Below are 23024 nucleotides of genomic sequence, written 5' to 3'. Positions count from 1 at the left end.
TCCTCAGCATCACAATAGCCCTTAAGAATATCACCCTCCTCAGCAGTAAAGCCCAATGAGCCTAGCATAGCAGGCCAACAATCTTGGACTATGATAATGATTGCATGACAACAATCTGAGCCCAAATATGTTTTTCCATCATAGAAAAACTGGAACACCTCCCCTGAGCAAGACTGGAGCTTGAACAAGGACTCCCAGCAACTCGTCGAATGGCCAGCCAAGCTTAGTCGAGCCACTAACGTGCTCGACTCAGTAGGACTAAGATCAACATGTATAGGACGTGCTTTGGTCCTTGTTAAAGAGCATATTGTTAGCACTACCACTATTGTGGTGAGGATTCTTAGGGATTGTGCCATGGTATGTATTTGTACACGCTCGCTGGTGTGTGTGTGTGTGTGTGAGTGGAGATAGAGAGAGTTGTGAAGAATAATGGAGTGAAGGGGTTGGTATTTATAGGGTGTTTTAAGGTAGTCAGTTTAGAATTACAGTTACGTGAACATGGAAGAGGAAGTGAAGGGGTGTTGATTAATTTGCAATTAAGTCATATTTGCATATAAATGTATGTAGTTAACCATGAGAAGATGGAATTATTTTTGTGAAAATGAAACGTTTGCTTTGATTAAATGCAACTGAACTCTCTTAAACCAGAGTAATTATCATGTCAATAACTCAATATTGTACTACCTTAGCTAATTTGACTTGGTACAAACGTGTAATTTGTTTAAACTTTAAAAATCAAGTTTTATACTTCGTAGATTATAGCTAAAGACTTTTTTTTATCGAATACATACACTAGGAAAAAAAAAAGTACAACAATATAAACACCTGAAGAATTTGTATTTATAAATCCTTGTAACTTGACAAAATGAAACACTGTGGTTTTTGGTAAAATCGTCAGTTAAATTACTTACATTGAGCCTAAGGACATACAAAGTATAGAGTATTAACCACAAAACTGTTACAGAAAGTAAAAGAAAAATTAGGATGTCCAATACTACTAGAAAGTTAAGAACTACAAAGTACAAACGCCTACAGGTGGACTTCTTTGCATTGTGCTGTATTTGACATTTGCTGTAGATTGACAAACGTGAGCTTTCAGAGATGAGATAGTGATGAATTATGTACAGATTACACATCTAATGTCATTCCATGTTTCTGTTCTGAGTAGATTATTCTGACATATCTTCCAGCTGATGAGATAATTGAACATCTGGAGCCTCCTCAATCTCTTCGTCAGGCTAAGCAAAGTGTAGTGATATTAAAAGGCTGATGTCAAAACAATCAAAATTCAAACACGACGTTGGAGGTGAGTAACTACCTGCCATAGTTTCAATAGACACCAAAACAGATAATTGATAATCATAACCAAGCAGAAAAGCTTGCCTGCCCATGCACCACAAGCAAGGTACCTGTTTAATTTTAAATCAATCAGAAGAAAAAGAAACGATACTCTTAACTTTATCTTGCAATCTGCCAAAAGGACTATAAAGATAGCAGACTGAAATGATCCAAAAAAAAAGAGAGAGAGATACATCGACATTAATTGGGCTCAGGATAATGCATTTGCAACATCTGATCATTTCTTTAGTCAAGCACAGACGACTATGGCAATATTACAGATGCAATCACAACAGACTTTGATCTCCAAACTAAGAAGATGCAGCACTCTTTCATCTAGGTTCCCACCATGCAAATGATGATTTTCTGCTCTCTTTTGTTTTAAAATAGACTGAATTAACAGCACAGAATTCAAACATGAAAAAGATACTGAGCAAACCAGTCAGTAATGTCTTTCAATGGTTTAGTTTACATGCTACCTTTGAAGCATGCATATTTATCAAGCATTACCTTGAAAGCCGTTCAAGAAGATTCTGATCAGCACACTTCAGAGCCCGCTCATAGACTCTCTCTGTTCTCTTGGCAACATCATGCCAACTATATAGCCCTTTCATCTAGCAGCAACAGGAAATAATTACATCAGCAGAGAGAAAAGAAGGGACCGGGGGAGGAGGGGGGGAACTAATATAATTGTATAAATTAATGTACTCACTCGAAGGTGCATAACTTGCGGATCAATGTTAGGAAGCATGGTTATCGCCTTTCCAACAGCTTGCACCATAACTCTAGGGTCTGGTTCTGCAAGTACGATCATGTCATCTGGCAAAACCTAATAAGTAAAATGGGGAAATTTGCACGGGTAATGAAACATTAATCATACATCCATACCAAGTATTTCGACCACACATAAACATCTCTTCAAAGTAAAAAAAGAAAATAAATAAATAAATAAATAAATAAATAAATAAATAAAAATAAAAAATAAAAATAAAAATTTGATTTACAGACAAAGGCTGGTTAAAAGGCGGGGATGATAAACATGAGGGGCGATGCAGACTGATGCATAAAAAAACTCATAAAACTTGCCTCAGGGACACCTCCTACACGTGTGCTGACTGTTAATAATCCACAACTAGCTGCTTCCAATATAGCTATGCAAAATGCTTCGGTTAAAGAGCTGTCCAGAAATTCAAAGCAGAGAAATAAGATGGTGGAAAACACTAAAACAACCATGGATGTTAGAACATCAATAAGATCAAAACAACTGCAGAAGAGTAAAGAAAACAGGAAGCTTCAAAACTTAAGCATTAGTTCTCATTTGCTTCATTTACATATATGGGAACTAAAAGATACTAAATCTATTAAGTTCTATGATAAAGGGCTTCAAGATTTTTCATAAGGCTCTAGCCTACACTATGGGTAAGCCTAAACTTTACCAGAACAAAAAGGGTTAGCACAAACCACATTACTGCAAACAAATCAAATGAAATAAACAAGGTTCCTTGATTGACTTTTACTCTGGTAAATCAGTAAAACGCGTTACTTAGAAACAAGGTATTGGCTAAAAAGGGAATTTTCAACCAATCTTGCAAAATTAATCAAATACTTAAAGTTATTAGAGAGATCTAAGTCCAACCACTTCTGAAATTCTCCAATCGAATTAGAAGAATAACTCAAATTTTAAGTGCTTAACTATTTACTTCCACAATATGTAGATTACCAAATAAAATACTTGTTTCAGCCTCAGAAACCCATGAGGAGTAAGCGGATTTTTTCCTCAGCAAACAACTCATCAAGTGTAGCTAAGGTAGACGAGTTTAATCAACTGTAGTCCAAAGCTTGATCTGTTGGAAGAAAGACAACTGCCATCTATCTACTCATGATTTCTCATATTAAACTCAAATGTAAATTTTTAACCCATTTGAACGCCAGTCTCCATTTGTTAAATGAAATCAAGCAACAATTGAAATGTTTGATTAACCCAAATATAAGAAAACCAGCTGTAAGGAAAAATCCTGAAAATAAGAGGCCATCAAGAAATTTAACACTTCCTCGAATTCTAAGTAGAGTCTAGAGTACAAAAGCAAGTAAATCCTCCAAATAAAGTGGAATTTTTCTCACCCTCTTATTCTAAAGGAGACAAAAGTTACCTGTTTAAGAAAATATGTCCAGAGATTAACACAGATCGAACTTGAGAATGTGGAACGGCACCCAACATTTCAACCCTATCCTGAAGAGAATTTTTTCTCGCATCTCTTCTAGCCGTACTCTTTTCGGGCCATCACCTCCAACAATGAAACGAACCTGAGATGATCAGTTCATAACAATTGTTAATAGTAAAAATCAAAGATGTAAACCAAATGAATTATGTAACTAATATCTATGCATGAAAATTATTCCAAACAAAGTGATTGAGATAAGTTCTGACCTAGGAGGACAAACACTAATACTAATTTCAAACATATAAAAAAATTTAATATTACTAACATTGGGATGTAGACGACAAACTTCAGGAATGACTTCAACAAGCAAATCTGCACCTTTTCGGTATACCAATCTACTTATCACAACAATGACAATTTGGTCTCTTGAAAGTCGTTCGGGTGCAGGCTTAAACATAGCAGTGTCAACAGCATTTGGTACCACATATACCTTTTCAGCAGGAATACCTGACCTTAGCACTGTATTTTCCTTGCTTGTATGGGAGACACAAATTGCTTTATTTGCATCTGCCAAGGTAAATTGTAGGACTTTGTTCATGTGTATACTACCGACATCAGCAAATCCATACAAGGAGTGATCAGTAAAAACAACTTTGTATCCCATAGTGCGTGCATGCATTAGAGCTTCATGGCAGAAAGTTGAAAAGGCTTGATGTCCATGGACCAATGAAATCTTCTCTCGGACAAAAATAGTTCTCATAATAGGAAGTGTACCGGAGAATGTGGGCAATACACTCTGCATGAATAAAGGCTTCCACGGAACATAATAAACCTTCAGACCATTCGTCATATATCTCACCCCAGATCGATTTCCATACGAATGTGTCAAAACTACAACCTACAAAATTTCCAAAAACCATCAAAAATGTTTTGCCACACACCAGTAAAGAAATTTCATTACAAATTTACAATCCTATCAACCAACTAAGCCAGCTTGAACCTTCAATAGTTTCCCATCCCAAAGAACTATAACATCAAGAGTTCACCATTTAGCATAAAATTTGGGCCAACATAAAATAAAACATCCACAAATCAGGAACAGTAAAACAAATGATAATCTCTACTCGATATTGATACTCCCTAGTCCCTACTAACAATCTTGCATAAAGTAAGCAAAAGTAATGCGATATTTAAGAATTTCACTACTCGTATTTACATATGGCTACTCTACCAGCATAACTGATAAGAAAACCACGAAAAATAATTTTTCACTTACCTTGTGACCAAGCTTAAGCAAACACTGGGATAGATAATAAATGTGACTTTCAACTCCCCCAAAATTTGGATAGAAAAAATCTGACACCATCAATATCCTATGCTTACTTTTTTCCTCCATTGAACAATCTGCAATGCAAGCAAACAAGATATGAAATAATACACAACTTTCTTGAGTATCAGAGAAAGAACCCAACTATAGGAATGTGTAAAGCAGTATAATCGACTTCGAAAACCGAAAAATCCAATATAATGAACACTACTCAGATGCTATAAAGTTACAGCAAAAACTAAAATAAGCTAAGAACTGATAATAAGAATGTGTTAATTGGTAATATTCCAAAACCCAGAATTCCAAAAGAATGAGATTCTATCAAGTTGCAACAGATACTGCAATTAGCTAAAAACTGAGACCACATCTGATTTTCTCTTCCATCAACATTAAAAATCCACATTCAATTAACCACCCAATTCAAAATAAATGCTGGAAATTGAACTTATAGAAAGAAATTTTAATACTTGCTTCAAAATAGTAAAATTCTGAGCAAATCTAGAATAAATTTAAGAGCCCAATTTGGAAACAAGTTGATCAAACTTACCCATTTGATGGTGAATCGATGCTGGCGATTTTTCGAGGTGAAGACTGCTAAATTTGAGCTATAGAATTGGAGTATAAACTGGATAGTGCATGAAAACGAACCCCAGATGAAGAAACTGCAAATTACTGGGAAAAATTAATTGTGAAATGCATGATAAAAATTCATTAAAAAAAGCATGAAATTAAAAACACAATTAATCACCTTGTTCTTGTTATCCAATGTTTAGCATCTCAGTATTCGCGCACTCTCATCCGACATTTTCATTCTCTCTCCTCATTCTCACATTTCTCTCTCTTAGAGTAAGAAAATAATTAAAAATAAGGGCTTGCAAATGACATTAGTACCCCCAACATCTTGTGCAAAAAGACTAGCGTATCCCTAGAGATTTTTTTTTTTCTAAAGCTACAAAAAAGAAAAAATAAACATTAAAAATTCCTCCTCAGTCCTCACACGAAAAATTCTAATGTAAGCGTCTTGAAATGCTTGGCAAGATTATCAAATCTTGTATTTCCTTCTTTAATACTCCGTATTACTCATAATAAGAAATAAGGAAAGCTAATGCAAATCGATTGAAAAAAAAATCCACTTTTTAGAGTAAACACATGATATTAAGCCAGGTTCCATTATGAGATATTGGTGCCCCAAAAGTGAACATACTCCCTTTGGTTTTATTTAGTTCATCAATTTAACCGGTATATGATTTTAGAATGGTGAGTTGAATGGAATAAAATATTATGTAAGTGGGGTTGTTGAAAAATTAAAAATTAACTTCTTGAAAAAGAATTGAGAGAAAAAAAGGTAAGGGATGTACTACCTCCGTTTCAAGTTTTTTGCAACTTTGGAGTCAACAAGGACTCCTAGTCAAAGTATGAGAAATGGAGATTAAGTAAAGAGAGGGCATGTGATTAAGAAGTAGGAGAGAGAATGTAGGGTCTCTGTTTGTGAAATGTACTTTACAAATTCTGCTAACTTTTTGGGGGGTAAAAGTTTTCCTCCAAAAGCATTGTATTGAAATTTTCAACCAAAAAATTAAGGAATCGCCAGATTTTTTTGCATAGCTAACTTTAAATTCCACCCACAAAGTCATCCCCTATTTATACAACAACAATTACCAAGGTTCAAAATTAATGTTTTTCCACTACTACTAAAGCTTAAAAAAAAACTTACTGTACACTACATAATAATAATGAAGTCCTTGCAATGTACATCTTCAAGCAGTCAAAAAATTCTTCTTCTTCTTCTTCTTCTCTCATTCAAACTGAAAATTAAAGAAAGAAAAAAACGAAAAGAAAAAAAAAACCACAAAATGGCAGACATGTTTGATGAGGAATTTTACAATTTGGAGCAAATTTTAATGGAGGAGGAGCATATGTGCATTCAGTCAGAAAATGAAAAACAACATAGTCCACCAAACAAGAGACGCAAACCACATTTAAAGCTCCACCAAAAAAGGGCATTAGTTGACACTATGTTAGCAATGCAACAAGATGGGAAGTTGCCAAGGGGCCTCAAATTATCACTTTCAAGAGAGTATGATGTTCACAAGAGTACAATAACAAGACTTTAGAATGAAATGGGGGGGTGGTTGATGTCAGTTCAAAGGCAATTGGCAAAACCGGGCCGGAGTACTCTGAAGAATGGTTGCAGTCAGTTCCCCTCCACTTAAGGACAACTGAAAGAAGCTACTCTGGATACTTAAAGATTAGCCATGTCACCATTCACAGGCTGAAAAAAAGGGGTAAACTGAGATGCCATACGAGCAACAACAAACCAGCTTTAACAGAAGCCCACAAGATAGGAAGATTGAAGTGGGTTTTGTCACACATCAACCCTCCTACTACCCTAGAGTCGAATCCAACTTTTGATGACATGCAACATGTAGTACACATAGATGAAAAGTGGTTTTATTTGTGCCCTGAGACAAGAAGGTTCTACTTGCTTCCCAAAGAGGATAATCCATATAGATGTCAAGTATCCAGAAGGTATAAGATCAAGGCTATGTTCATGGGTTTGATTTCAAGGCCAATATACAACCATAATAGGGTGATGACACATGATGGTAAGTACGAGATTTTCCCCTTTGTTTACTATCAAACAGTAAGAACAAAAAGAAAGGAACTCTGGAACCAAAAGCATTGCAGAATGTTAACAGGGAAGTTATCAGGGAAATACTTATCAACAAAGTCATACCAACAATCAAGCAAAAATGGCCAGTAGATATGGACAAAACATCTTCCTCTAGTGGGACAACGCTAAACCCCATCAAATACCAAAAGATGAAGAGTTTGTTGCAGCATGTACTCAAGATGGATTCAACATACAATTCATGCATCAACCTCCTCAACCCCCAGACCTGAATGTGCTAGATTTGGGGTTATTCAACGCGATTCAATCCATCCAATATCATTCATTCCCAAAAAACCTAACTGAGTTAATAGAAAGGGTTTAAGAGGCATATGAGTGGTTTGAACCTCACGTAAACAGAAACAGTTGATTGACTTTACAAGCTTGTATGATTGAGATACTAGGAAAACAAGGTGGTAACAACTACCCTCCTCCTCATAAAGGCAAAAAGAGACTTGAAAATTTGGGATTGTTACTTGATAATTTGGAGGTGGAGAAAGAGTTAGTAGAGGAAGCTGTGAAATACCTTAATGAGAGGCTAATAGTAGTAGACCCAGAGGAAACAAACCAAGAAGTGGACGCTGATTAAGCATTTAAGCAAGAACTGACCAAGCAAAGACTGCCACACATAACCATTTTTTGCTTAAGCATACGAGAGGGACTCAAATATGATTTGGTTATGTGTATAAACAAAGGTATTTTGTGCATCTATGGTTTTTTTTAGTGGTTTGGATATTATGTTTTGAATCTTAAAGGCAATCAGTCATGTAGTGATAACCATGGTCAGATAATTATGTCATTTTGTTCATCTGTGTTTTTTTTTTTTAAGTGGTTTGGATATGTTTTGAATCTTAAAGGCAGTCAGTCATGTAGTGATAGCCATGGTCAGATAATTGTGTCATTTGTGCTTATTGAATGTTATGTAATGAAAAGAGCATTTTGAATTTGAACTTGAATGACATTCTAGCACATTCAGGTTATAAGAAAATTGTTTACAGATTTATGTACATATTGAACAACTCTTGAGTGACATCTTAAATCCATCAGAGAGATTGCAATTTCATCACAACAAATGAAATCCTGTTTGTTACCTCAACAATGTTAAAATTGGAGCAAATCAAACAAGCCATTTCAAGATCAGATGAGTCCCCTCATCATTTAGATTTAGTAACAAGAATGATCTCTCAAATTGAATCATTGAGATCTCAGGGACTCTATATTGCAAAAACAGACCACAACAAAGGGACTCACTTAGCATGTTTAAGACATGGTCCCTCAAAGACTTTTCATCGAGACCAAATTCATACATTTAGTATTGTCATCATCCATCAACCACCACAACCCCAACAGGGACTCAAAGGGACTCACAAAGCACGTATGTGCTCACAAAGCACAAAGCACGGGGAGTAAAAATACCAGAAGCAACAACAAACTCATTCACCAAAGCAACAATAAACTCAGTCCACTAAATCAGATCAAATAACAAAATTCACACCCCCTTGGCCAGCAACTACTGTTACCGGCAACCAATCAAGCACATACAAACCTCCTTCTCAATGTAACCAACAATTAACATATAACCAGGGACTCAATTTCACAATGCCCCAACAATTAACAATCACGGTAAAAAATAATCAATATAAAAAAAGGGATTCAGAAATCGTCACCAATGGAGGGTCAATTTTCCCCTCTTTCGGATCAGCAGCACCGGGGTCAATTTCCCCCTCATTCAGAGCAGCAACAAGGTCAATTTTCCCCTCAATCGGAGCAGCATCCCCCTCATTTTTCCCCTCATTCGGAGCAGTAGCAGGAAGCTCGTTTTCGCCCTCATCCTCTACATCGACATATCTTGGGTTAACAGAAGATCTTTGTTTTTTCGCCCTTTCACTTCTCGTGGGTATAGTTTCTTCCAAAACCCTCTTTTTTTTCTTCTCCTCTTCTTCAGCATCAATAGATCTGAGAACTTTACCCATAGCGGTGAGGGAATTTTCGCTCAATACATCACCGAACTTCCCAGAATTGTAGTATCTTCTAGGCCACAAAAACCCATCTTCCAGCGCATCATATATAGCATCAAGCAACTCAACCTCCTTTTCATCTTTACTTGCGAAAATAGCATAGGCAAGAGGCTCGAAATCTACCATTTTTATGGGACTCAAAAAACGCAGATCTAGTCAATTTTTGTGTACAGACAAGCGAATGAACAAGGAGAGAGAGAGAGAGGGAGTGAGTCAGTGAGATAATAGATGAAGATTTGCTCATTTTTGAAGAGGGAGAAACAAGGAAGATGAAGAACAAGTAGAGTTAGGGTTTATTTTCTAGAAATATCAATTGAAGGCAGCATGAATTAATGAGTTAGTTAGGAATTGGAATAAAGAATTAAATTTGGTGGGAATTGTAAGATAAATAATGTTAGATTAGTAATTTCATAAGTTTACGGTTTAAAATCTAATTGGGGTTATTAAATTCTTTTTTTTGAAACCAAAAAAAAAAATTGGGGTTATTTAATTCTAAGTAAGGGTATTTATGTAATTTCATTTAAAAAAACCTTTCTAAAAATGGCAAAAATAGAAAAGTTGCAATAAATGTGTAGCGGATGTTTTTGGCAAAAGTTGCAAAAAACTTGAAACGGAGATAGTAAAAGGAGAGAAATAATAGTTACAAAAATTAAGTGCGTGAGACCATATAATTAGAGATTATAATAAAATACTGAGCTTGGATGAGATTGTCTATCTAGGTGATATACAACCTCCCTTTTTTTAGTTCTTGAAGAATGTGATTGAGTGTAAGATTAAGTAAAAAAGAGAATGTAAAAAATGAGTTTGTGTAAGAAAAAAGTGAAAAAAGTAATAGAGGGAGTATGAAAAGGTGTAATTATATAGGGTTGAATGGGTAAGATGGTGAAAGAAATATGTCACAAATAAAATAAAGCAAAGTGAGCAGAACATAAGAAAACGACCTACAATATATAGTGGTAAAAGCCATAGAACAAAAAAGAACAAGGGAGTACATTAATACAAGCATGCAAATGCTATACTAAAAACATGCAAGAAGAACAATAAGAACACTTTTTGAAACAATTTTAACTAGTGATTATATTGGGCAATGTCTTGGGTTGTGGACACTTTTTAAAAATTTTAATTACTCATAGTGATTATCGCAGGCAATGCCTTAAGTTCTTATATACGAAGTATACAAAAACGTATTGAGAGGAAAAATTGGCACCATGTCATAATAAATAATAATTGAATGATATTTAAGATAAAAATCCTAAAAAACATAGAAATGAATTAAATTATTTCTATATTGAGTTGGAATAAGGAAAAAAAATCTATAATCTCCATTTTTTTTTTTTTTTTTTTTTTTGTTAACTTATATATTTATAACAATTCATATCATTATTTTTGAAACATTAAACAACAATGTTATGTACTTATGTTATAAGAGTGGTTAAATTAATTGATAAATTAGGTTAGGGTGTCACATGTTATATAAACTTTTCTAAAAATGTCTTTTAATACTGTGTATAGATTCTCGTCTGCTCAACCTAAATTCAAAATTCCCCAAAAGGAACACACACTGCTAGTACTAAGGTATGGGAAAATATCAAACAACGGCAACGAACCATAATTTTGAATTTAGGGTTGAGATCCATGATCAATGTTATGGATGTATATTATTTTCCATATACTTGTTCATGTAAAGTAGATTATTTTCGTTCTCTAGGACCATCCTTCTTATGAGGACTATATTCGCCCCGGGAGAAGATTTCATCAGTCCATGCAATAGACATCATCAACTCTCTGCTATGAAGGCGATGAAGCTATAATGCATGAGCATACTATGGGATACAAAGTATACTCTCTCAAAGTGGCAAATTTCTATTTCCCAACAAAAGTGAACAAATCTTCAACAAAATACACAAAAGTGAACAAATTTTCAACACTGCTATTTGCACATTCCATGCTACATGCAGCATAAGATGAGTAGCAAGAGACATGCTAACCGCATTACAAACTATCACTCAAAGTACATTCGATCACATACATGCACTTTGAACGTTCACACTATACTTATAAGTTCTAACGAAGGAATGAATAACTCCTTTTGTAACACTCAATCAGCTGAAAACAAATCTGCATTCATCTTCTGCTGTATTGGTATATATATAATTGCGCTGCTAAGTCATAGGAGACGACAAACATATCATGTACATACAACTTCTACAACTATATTTAGCACAACATTATTACTGAATACTACGTAATAACATGTGTATCTCAACAACAGATGCAAGGTGCGTTCCTAAGTCCCTCCAGCTGAGGTCAACAGCTGAAAATAAGCCTCAAGTTTCTTTCTCAACATCGCATGTTCTTGCTTTATCATCTGAAAAGTCTTGACACACCTACAAACGCATGGAATCCATTAAATCATTGCAGTTGAGATTGACTCAACTTTACAGGAAAAAAATTAGTAAATGTAGTGTGATTGGGATTTTATTGTACCCTTCTGCTATTCCTGCTGCACAATATTTCCTGAACTGTGAGCATTCGAGTACTACTTTCTTAGCTCCAATGCTGCAAAATTTGCAAATATGAATTATATTCACTTTTTCGTTTATTGATTTCTCCTAACAAGTACATCAGTCAATAAGCAGGAAAATACTAAAAAAAATAAAATATGGCTCAGCTAAACGCCTAAACGTATGGATCTTCAATTCTGCTATGTATATTTCAATACACGCCTCCATTTCATACATAAAATACGTCAATTCTAAGCTATGAGTCATAAGTTCAACTAAACAATTCATACCTTGAGCTACTGCCCTTAAACTGGTGCATGTAGTTGTCCAGCTTCTCAAAATCAAATGGATATTTTGCACTGTATGAATTTATCAATCAATATGCTGTACAAAGACTGAAGCCAATATTAGATCGTTGGTCAGGTAAGAGTATACTCACAGTGCTTGGTCGATATTTTGGATCAGTCTAACTGAATCAGTGTAATATGAGGTTACAATCTCCTCAACAAAATCAGGGTTGGCATCATCCTGTAATTCCTCTAGTTGAATAAATTGCTCATCAAGATATCCCTGCAGCATTGGCATCAAACTTTCAAACTACTAATCAAGAATTCATGACTGGTAGTGGCAAAGCTGCATGCATCTGGCCTCCTCAGACGATATGACCCTACCAAGTCCCAGCAATGTGACCAACAAAGGAAGTGAAATTTAAACTGCAGATCAAACCAAAATATTTCTAATAGATTTTGAACAAGAAACTTTTGAGTTTGAGGTGTCTCACCCACAAATTATCTAAACAACTACCCTAGCTCCCTCTTAAAGTAGTCAGTCAGTCACATGTCAAGTGCATTCATCTTAAATTTCGTTAATAAAATTAACTTTCATATACTTGCACAATGAAGAAATTCCTTGAGAAATATAAACTCAAGTTATTACTTAAATACAGCTTGTCTCCATAATGTGTATAAACTCTGCCATCTTTCTAATTAATGAGTTTCAATGGTTTTACATTACCCTCAAGTTCAGATATTACACTATAATTTCCAATTTTTTAAAAAATCAGAATGCAGAAACAGCGATGACTCCATAGTGATCCAAGCAATGACGTCCAGCCCTTCAAGTAGGGGATCTCTTGATCCATCATTTGTTTTAAAAGACAGATGTTTGTGAAAAGAAACCAATAGCTATAAGTATCAGATGCATAAAAGAATAGAATTACAGAAACACTAAACCTGCTCAAATAGAGACCGCCTTAATTGCACAATTTGCTCTTGCAAAGACCGAGTATCCATTCTAGATTTATATAGTTGAACACAGGTCTCAACGGACATGCCTTATAAGCCAATTGATACTAGGCACGGATTGTCTAAACACATCAAAGAGCTACGAGTATTTATATAGTTATGATTCTTCAGCATGCAGTCAGAGATGCAAGATTTTGCTTTCTGACTGAGAATATGAATAGATAGCAGTCAATATCCTTATCCTTATGAACAACCAAGCAGATTCTTTTGTACCCACGTTACAATAGCCTTGAAATTGGAATCTTCTTTTGCACTTCTATCATTTCCTTACACCTATAGATGGATAAGTACATTCAAGTAGAGGGGAAATGAAAAAGAGGAATTAAAAGCAAGATTTGAAAGACTTGGGTGAATGTTAGGACAATTCTTTCACATTAAAAGAAGAAAGGAACTTATCAAATGTGGATACAGGGCTGCCTTATTCTCTCATGAGATATTTTTCAGTAAAAACCATCTTAGGAAGGGTTTAGACACCATCATTATGCTATAAAATCTATTGGACACAATTAGGCATTTCCTTTTCTATGTCACAACTGAGAAATGTGATGTAAGCAGAGTAAAGACTTCAAGTGATTTCCGTCCAACAGCCTTACAGGCGGTTAGAGCCAGACTAGAGAAGCACAACATAAAGCAAATGACAACTCCAAAACTGAAAAACTAAAGTGATCATACAAATTAGAAGAACAAAAATGAGAAAACCAGTTGGTGTTTAATCATAGAAGGGCAGGCTCAAGTTTGATCCTTTGTGTCTAACCTATGTGGCTATGTATAGAAGTCCATAATACTTAGAAATTAAAACAGCCTTACTTTAACATTCTCATTAAACATCACAAATCTCTGTCGTTTCATTGATGGGGTTTCATAAACTTGAGACTGAATACACATGTACAGTAAAATCATTATGCACACCATATTAAACCCTGGAGAATCCAAGCAGACAATGAATGTTAATACAAAGATAAACGAAAAAGTGGAAGAACCAATAAAAAAAAAAGTGCAACATTATACTAAGTTTATAAAGGGATAGTGAACAAGAACAGCCAATTTTAACAATCCAAGGGGGAATGGGGAATGGATGATAGTCATTGTAAAGCAAAGTAATATTAAAAAGTAAAATCATTATAATGTTTTGAGGATGCTTCTCTATTCTGCTTTGTATTTTACGCAATGCTTATTTACATTAATTTCAAAAAATTCTTAGATTGAAGTATATGGTTACAAATTAGAAGTTCTTATCTTATTCCACTAGGAACCAGGAAAAGAAAATGCACCCAACTCCGACTGAAATGTTACTATCAAAGAATAAGATCCAATACAAACAGTTGCTTGCCATTTTGATGTTGGTAATGGTAAGTAGTATCACAGCTTTTGATCATATCTAAAGGCCATCCCCTCTATTCAGCAGGACCTAAAAGGCTAAAATACCTCCACATGGATTCCAAATGTTCTAAGATAAGTTTCATTAAGCTCATTTATAAAGTGCCCACAAATAGAAATCATGGTAAACTAACCAAAGTGCTAAGGCTGGTCTTTCTAACTCATGACATGATTGTAGTTGTCCATTTAACTACATGTATTCATCGTAATCCAAGCTCACAACATGAGTGTACAGTTCAGATATATAATTATACTTCAATACCATCATCTCCAATAGAATGTCTAACTGGTTATTGGCCCGGACGATGTCCCGGGTTCTTATAATATAACATTACAATCGTCAATAAGTATTTGATTTAAATGGATTGGAAATATAGTAATTTGATATTATAACAATAACAACAACAAACTCAAGCAATCGCATGAACCAAACTCTAAAGAAATTTCTGTTCGTATATGGTTAATTAAAAAATAAACTACAAAAAATAACATGAAATACATGCAAGTAACATAAAATAAAGTATTAGTGTATATAAGTTAATTATCCCTAATTAATAAAGTGTTTATTATTTGGGTGATTGAAGAGACACGGTAATAATATACTGAGTAGCTAAGAAGGTATTTTATTTATGTACTTTTTTTAAATGAAAGGTTTTACAAACATGCATTATCAACGCTCATGTGGCGCCTAGTCATGATGAGGGAGGGATGACACATAGCAATACCATGTTATCCCTTTGAGTTTTAATAATGATATAGATTTCCTGATATTTGATGATATTGGACTGCCAAGAGAAAGGGAAAAAAACCCTAATGTTATGCATCTTTTAGTAGCATAGGTTTTTGTTTTTGTTTTTTTTTTTAATTACTTTTTTTTTTTTACAAAAGAATTTCACTACATTAAGAAAATGATGAAATGACATAATGAGTCTTTTCTCTAAGTAAACAATAATTGCCCTGTTTGGCAACGAGAATTTAGCTCTTAGCTATTTGTATGAGTTTTTTTTTACTAGTTGCTTACTTGCTTGTACTAGCTGTTTGTGTAAAAGTTTTGGTAAATAGCTGTTAGATGATAGATTTTTAGTGTGTAAATTTTATTTTATTTTTTGACAAAATTGTGTAAAATTACCAATAAGGATAATATGCATGATTTATTATTAGCTTGAATACTCGAGCAAACTTAGTAAAGGCAGTAAAATAAATCAAATTTATGAAAGAAGAGTCATTTCCCCTCAACTACCACAAACCTCTCTCATAAAAAATCATTAGCTTAATCAAAATTAGCTTTTTGGACCCAAAACTCTCTTAACCAAACACTCATATTAAAGACTTGAGTTAGTCAAACCTTACTTTAGCCTCAAACCTCTCTTTTTGCCCCAAACCTCTCCGAACAAAACAACCCTGATATTAAGCATTCTATACCTTAAATTTATTCCTAAAGCACATATCAAACATGATGATCATTGATCATAGCATAAAGGTAAAAGTGCAGTTTAAAATCATGGAAACAGTGATTAAAAAAACCATAGCATCATCCAACAAACCCAGGTAACACCATATTTTTCTCTTTAATTCACCAAATATTATATAAGTAAATACTTTATTCAAAATTATTCTTCCTTCCCTTGTTCCCTTCTAATGCCTCCTTAGCCAGAAAGCGACCTAGAAATAAAAAAAGGACATCCAGTTTATACTGCCATATTCCTCCCTGCTGTTGTTGAGAAGTTTCTCAAGCAACTTCCTCATTAATCATTGCACTAAAGATTAATCTCCATTAGAAATTACACGAGAGATTTTCTCCCATTCTAAAATAAAAGGAGACTAAGAAAACTGAAAAAAATCATGATCTTTTTGGTGGGATTATGCAAATTATATAAGCCTTATATATCCCGAAATAGATTGGAAAAAGATTAGTCATTGCTACAATCAAACTTTTCCTACAATCAAACTTTCAGAATTTTTTTTATAACTTTCACCTAGCGCAGAGTTTACAACATTATTGATACTCATCAATCATAATTCATAGATATACACAAAAAGTAAACATCATAATAGACATCCATATCATTTTCAAACGGCTCATCACCACACAAGTGTTATTCATTAGAAAAAAAATTGTTAACTTGTCATCAAAATACGTATGGTACTAAAACATAGATTGAAAAGGAACCAAAATATCAGAGACAATTTTTTTACAAAGCTAATGAAAACCTAAATAAATCTTCAGCAATGATTAGAACATACCTTAAATGAGCATGTTGGTCCATCATATATCATTCTCTGGTAAGCTCACTGAGTATCTCAACCAAAGACTCGTGTCGAGCCAAGAAGTCTCCATCTCAGTTCATTTTTTATAAAAGGAAACTATTTGTTCCTTCATTGCTGTGATATCTGCAAATGGGTGTGGACCAGATCAATAAACAAAAGCAATTGGTTGGCGACCTGAATCTACTAATCATTTATTCTTAACTTTCTTTTTCCACCCTTTCCAATTTCTGAGACATGCCACACAAGATATTCTAGCTTTCTTTCATAGTCTCTGGACTTTGATGTTGATAAGAATTCTATCTCAAGACATGATAAAATCGTACAATGAGGTCCATCCCTAAAATGCCGTGGAGAAGATGTTGCAATACAGCCAACTTGACAGTTTTCATGAAAAAGGAATGCATTCTACTTGACATAAAAAAGATTACTCGACTCATGACTGAATTCAGATTAAGAAAGAGGAAATACTCTATTTTGTAAGCACAATGATTTGAGATAAGCACATAGATGAAATGTGTGTGTTTTAGACTAGCATCATTACAATGCATTCTACTTGAGATAAAAAGATTACTCGACTTATGACTAAACGCTGATTAAGAAAGAGGAAATACTCTATTTTGTAAGCACAATGATTTGAAATAAGCACAATGATGAAATTTGTGTGTTTTAGACTAGCATCATTACAGTTTTCGACATCCAATTTGTTTCATGAAATTCTTACTAGAAATTTTATGTAACAGCATCCATCGTTCAATAATATTATTCATGCAGAGTATTTGCCAAAAAAGCAAAAAGCCACCGTGAAAGAGCCAATTACGATGAAGCACTATATAACTATATAGCTAAACCCGAGCTAACTATCTTTGCAACTGTAAAAACTAAAAAGTAGCTGTTTCTTTAACATCTCTAATTCCCTAGATTCTTCTTTATAACCAAAAAGTTTAAATTATGAGTCATTTTTCCATAGGATTTATAATGATTCATTTTGAGAAGTTTGTTACGTAAGCTAAAGAGGCATAGGAATTACAGTTAATGTATCTAAATACTGTGAAAATACTAAAGAGGCTAAACCAATGATTAAGCATACATGACTAGGTAAAGAGCATAAACAGTCTAAATCTAAGTCCAGAATGAGTTGTGCCTGACATAATGCATTAACTTTAGTTCAAAAGGGGGGGGGGGGGGAATATAGAAAATGGAAACCCAAATAGCAACCTAGAGAAGGAATGAGAAAGAAAAAAAGACATAGCAAGAAATGGCTAGTACTGAACATAATTCCTTGAACAAAGGAGTGCACACGTGTCGAAAAGGGAGAGGTTAATATAAGCATTTGCTACGCCTTGTTGATAACTTCCCCACCTCATGAATATGCTCATGTAGCTACAATACAAAATCTTGTGGGCGACGAGGAATCGATCAAAGGCTAGATATAAAGTTGCTTTTTACTCCAACTTGCAAATGTCTCTAAAAGCATCAAGCTAGTGACTCAGTAGTCATCATATCTATATTAGACACAAAACTTAGTCTGATTGCTTCATCACACAACATGGAGATAAAGCAATAATCAAAACAATTACCTGATTCACAGGACAGTATGGCATTTAGGTAGCTAATTGTAGGTGAAATTAACAATTAGCAGTTTGATAAAAAAAAAAAAAAAAAAAAAAATTAAATTAATTTGCAAATGACAGTACTTAATTTGCTCTCAACATGATAGAATGTTGCCATGATAAGTATTAACAACTGTATGCAAAAGATGCTTTAAGTAGACCAAAACTCTAATTAAGAACATTATTTACTAAGCAAGAATAGAGCATCATAACTGAGTCAAATCTCAAACTGATTAAACTTCACCAAGATAGTAAATGCTAGGCAAAATTAGTGAACAAGGACTATATATATGTGTGACAACATGATATGCAATCAAAAAAACATATTCCGATGCCATATTTTCCTACCAGCAGATTCTAATAATCAACAAAATAGAAAAGAACAATCACTGCAGAACAATCACTGCAGAACAATCTAGAAATATCTTTCAGTAGCCATTAAAAGACCTCCACAACTATAGCACAGAATATAGAATCCAAAAGATATAATGCTTAGCACAGTATGCTTAATTGCACCAAAATGACAACTAAAGGTCAATTAATTTCATAGTCTGTCAAACGGAGAAGGAAAGAAAACTTTGTTTTGCAAAGACTAGTCTTAACATTAAAATCATGATACTGAATGAAAAGTTAACTTCTGGTATCATTACAAGAAATTTTTTAAATTATACCCCTCATCAACCTTTGTGCCCCAAAATGCTTCTTTCATAGGCACTTTTAAAGGATGATAAATATATGTTAACCAATCAATTAAACACATAATAAAATTACAAATTTATGTAACTCCATGTCTTTGTCTCCTCTTAACTAATATGTGACCACTATGGACCAGGAAACCTATGCGAATGACCAATGAGGAGTTAATGGAGATGTACTTATGTAGACTTAAGGGGATTATATACATTAACTTAATAAATACTATGTATTACTTTCTCGACTTGTTAGCTACTTCTGAGTAAACAGAAGAATAGATAACTCGGTAAGCTAGTACCATAGAATGGAATTAAAAAAACATAGCCAAGCAAACTTCAACTCTCATCCTCATATTGATTTCAAGACTGAACAAAAGTTCCACCTAACCTATATGTTACACAGTCTGCTAATTCTTCCCCCTACCCACCCTGGAACTACGATTCGAAAAGTAGTATTTGGTACAGTGAGCAGTTTTGGACTAATTTGGTAACACAAAATAATATTATCTAACCTCTCCAGGAAAAATTTCTAAATGGCAAAACGATAGATATCTAAGATCTAAGACAATGACATTTTTACCCTCACTTAATAAAGCATAAGTCTGAACATCAAAATGAAACAGTTAACCCAACTCAACCAGATAGCATTGTGTTGTGCTGTTGTCCTGATTTCTTTACACCTTTTCTCTTTTCTCTATCCTTGAATTGTCCAGCAGATGCCACCTAAACCTCAGTTAACTATAGAACTACCCTTGGAAAAAGGAACAAAATCCAGATTGAAAGTGGTATGATTGAGCAAGAAATGTAACTGCCAAATTTCCATGCAAGAACCTCCTTCGATTACAAACAGTCATCCAGAGTCTATAAATTCCACGAAATAAAAATTTACTAAAATTTGAGCTAAAAGTCCGCTCCTCCCACCAAGAAGTAACCCAAGTACTTGCTAGAGGTATAACAAAAGAAGGATAAAGTGCAATCCATTCTTAATACAAGATTTCTGACACCAAGTTCATGCTGTTTATCCCCTTACATGTTCTTCACTTTATTACAAACTTGCCAAACATATAATTTAAGGTATGAAAACAGTGTAGCAGCTCTCAGGTGAGGTAAAATTAACTGCACTATTGGTGTCTGCTCATCTAAACTGGTAATAAGTCAGCAAACAGAAGTGTGCTGCACTTGATAAAGATATACTCCTAATTTAAGGGTAACTACTAAAAAATATCCAGGCAACTTCACTTTTTCAAAAAATAGGAAAAAAAAAATCTAGAAAACATGCATTTTCCCAATTGCTTGTAACAGCTGGTTACCAATTGTTCTAGCCAAAATCGTTGCATTCAACTGAAGAGTTGCTTTCTATTAACGAGTTCAAGCCTCAAACTCTATATACATTCATGATCCTTAAACATGGCGAGTACTTAAAGTTGCAAGCTTGCAATAGATTGATCTATATATCTCCCAAAATAAATTTAGCGTCCATTTCAACCAATTATTATCTACAATGAGTCTTTATGTTTTGTTATATCCACTATTAATTTCCTAAGTCTAAAAGTAAAGATTAATCTATCATATTGTCACTTACACAACATCGTCCTATGCACAATACGAAAAACATATAGGAGCTAGAACAAATTTTTACCTGTACTAATTACAAGACTTTTCCTTCCAATTCATTCCCTTCTTCATTTTTCACTTGATCATCCAAGAAAACATTCATTCACCTCTCCTTTTACTTCCCTACATTACTTCATTCTACTCTATACATAGACACATACTATAAAGGACAATTTGATTACTTAGAAGCCAAATGATTTTGATCGTACCTCATTCCTAAATGTGCGGTACCATGGTCCCCTTAGATCCTCTTTATGTACCGTAATACTACTCCCTTCGTCCCACTAAGGGTGCCCCATTATTTTTTTTTGTTGTCTCATCGAGTTTGCCCCATCCAATATTGGTATGTTTACTCCACAATCCACATTATATCCATACACAACCAGGAAATGAACAACGCAAGAACCCTTCACAGCAACTTCAACCAAGCCTTTAACATAAAACTCTCCCATGTAGGCTATGTTACCTGCACCCTTCATTTTAAGTCAAATACCCATGTCAAATGTCAAACCCTCTGACACTCGGACATGGGTACGACACTTGGACACTCCACTTATAGTTCAAAATCATGGAATTATTTCACAAAATAGTCAAATAATCGGGTCACATACCCGTGTCAGATATGGATATCCGATAACTAGCCTGTAGGACAATCCTAGTGGACGGAGTGAGTAAAAAAACAAAAAAACAAAAAAAAAAAAACAATCGATAACTCTACATTGTAAATCCTTCACCATAAATTCAAATCCCAAACACTACGTAGATTTATTTGGATAGAAGGAGAGGATATGGTTGGCCAATTGAGGAGATAAAATCTTGGTTCATGTAGCCGACCTCGTCTTTGGATTAATGCTTTGATTATTGTTGTTTTTTAAGGTTGAATCCACGTCTTGTACAACCCCTCTAAACATATAAACCTAAATCAAAATCCGTGACTCACGACATTAGGTGTCAAAAAATATTTTACGATTATCAATTAAGTTAGCCGACATCCAAAAATATATCCCTATAATGTGTCACTAACAAAATTATAAAATCAAAATAAGAAAATTCACAGCCAAATATATGTTCATTATAAAGCGAATCAATTACACTAACCATTATATTGCACCCATCATCAACAAAAATAATTAGAAATTGAAAACCAATAATTCAAGAAGTTTTCTGCATCATTTTATAACAATCTATTAATAAAATTATTAAGTGAGGGTGAAAAAATAAATGAAAATACCTTATGGGGTTGTTGATTTCTGAACAATTTGATGAAGAAAGAGCAAAACTTCACCAGAATCTCTGGGTAATTGGTTGTGTGATGAGGTTTTATAGAGTGCCCTTGTTCTAAATACTATGGTATCTTCATCATTCGATCGTACCAATTTTTGGGTTTAACCAATTACACTTCCACTATATGAGGATCGTACAAATTTGATAACAATGCACGAATTTCAGAGGTGGCAAATGTCCATGACTCATGATGACGGAAAGTACATGGAAGTATCAGCCATCAGCATACCACCTGTCCCACTTACTCGAATAGGGAAAATATTCGGTTAGACCCGATAAAATTGACTTGATTTACCCGAAATGTAAAATGGTTTCACTTGATGGTAAAAGTTGTAAAGACAAGCATGATGACTTGTCCCAATTACTCATATATGAAGGGTGTTGAGTTTTGAGTTAGACCCAATAAAATTGACTTGATTTACGCAATAGTAAAATGATTTTGTCAGATGATAAAGTTGGATATACTGATATACAAGCATGATGACTTCTCCCAGTTACTCGTATAGGGAGGGTGTTAAATTAGACCCGATAAAATTGACTTAATTTACTTGAAAAGTAAAATGGTTTTGTCTGGTTCAAAAGTTGTAAATAACAGGCATGAGGACATATAGACTTAAATTTGGATAAAATGTCATAAACTCGCCTTATTTTTCCTTATTCACTTATCTAACCAAATCTCAATTCATTTTAGTTGTTAATTAAATTTGTATAATCCTTATTATAATTTATATATGTTGTATCTTGTATGTTATCTAAACTTATTTCACTCAAAATAAGAAATGAGCCAAACATGACCTAAAGTCCTAAACTTTTTTTTTTTTTTTTTTTTACAAAGCCACCATAAGGTCCACAACT

General features: G+C 34.1%; 1 protein-coding gene and 1 pseudogene across 4 annotated transcripts; both read right to left on the bottom strand.

Moving 5' to 3' along the window:
• Positions 1–818: 818 nt before the first annotated feature.
• On the bottom strand, positions 819–9851 carry LOC145591408 (phosphatidylinositol N-acetylglucosaminyltransferase subunit A-like; annotated as a pseudogene). The gene is made up of 11 exons (XR_014102307.1): positions 9166–9851; positions 6542–6632; positions 5375–5452; positions 4777–4904; positions 3826–4398; positions 3489–3642; positions 2425–2515; positions 2051–2167; positions 1849–1952; positions 1319–1409; positions 819–1238 (listed from the first exon to the last, which is right to left on the bottom strand). The product of XR_014102307.1 is annotated as a phosphatidylinositol N-acetylglucosaminyltransferase subunit A-like (transcript).
• Positions 9852–11406: 1555 nt separating this feature from the next.
• On the bottom strand, positions 11407–22256 carry LOC145593000 (histidine-containing phosphotransfer protein 4-like). 3 transcript variants are annotated; one of them, XM_081649515.1, is made up of 6 exons: positions 22117–22256; positions 16946–17092; positions 12460–12590; positions 12311–12379; positions 12004–12075; positions 11407–11903 (listed from the first exon to the last, which is right to left on the bottom strand). In XM_081649515.1, the coding sequence occupies exons 2-6, from the start codon at positions 16976–16978 to the stop codon at positions 11804–11806; spliced, it is 405 nt and encodes a 134-aa protein (XP_081505641.1). In that variant the 5' UTR covers positions 16979–17092; positions 22117–22256; the 3' UTR covers positions 11407–11803. The 3 variants fall into 3 exon arrangements, with proteins under 3 accessions (XP_081505641.1, XP_081505642.1, XP_081505640.1); XM_081649516.1 differs by lacking the exon at positions 22117–22256 and having other exon boundaries at positions 16946–17201; XM_081649514.1 differs by lacking the exons at positions 16946–17092; positions 22117–22256 and adding an exon at positions 13253–13617.
• Between the last annotated feature and the right edge of the window lie 768 nt (positions 22257–23024).

The sequence above is a fragment of the Chenopodium album genome, chromosome 18, assembly GCF_948465745.1.
Source record: "Chenopodium album chromosome 18, dcCheAlbu1.1, whole genome shotgun sequence".
Taxonomy (NCBI): domain Eukaryota; kingdom Viridiplantae; phylum Streptophyta; class Magnoliopsida; order Caryophyllales; family Amaranthaceae; genus Chenopodium; species Chenopodium album.
This window is presented reverse-complemented; position numbering and strand designations above follow the sequence as displayed.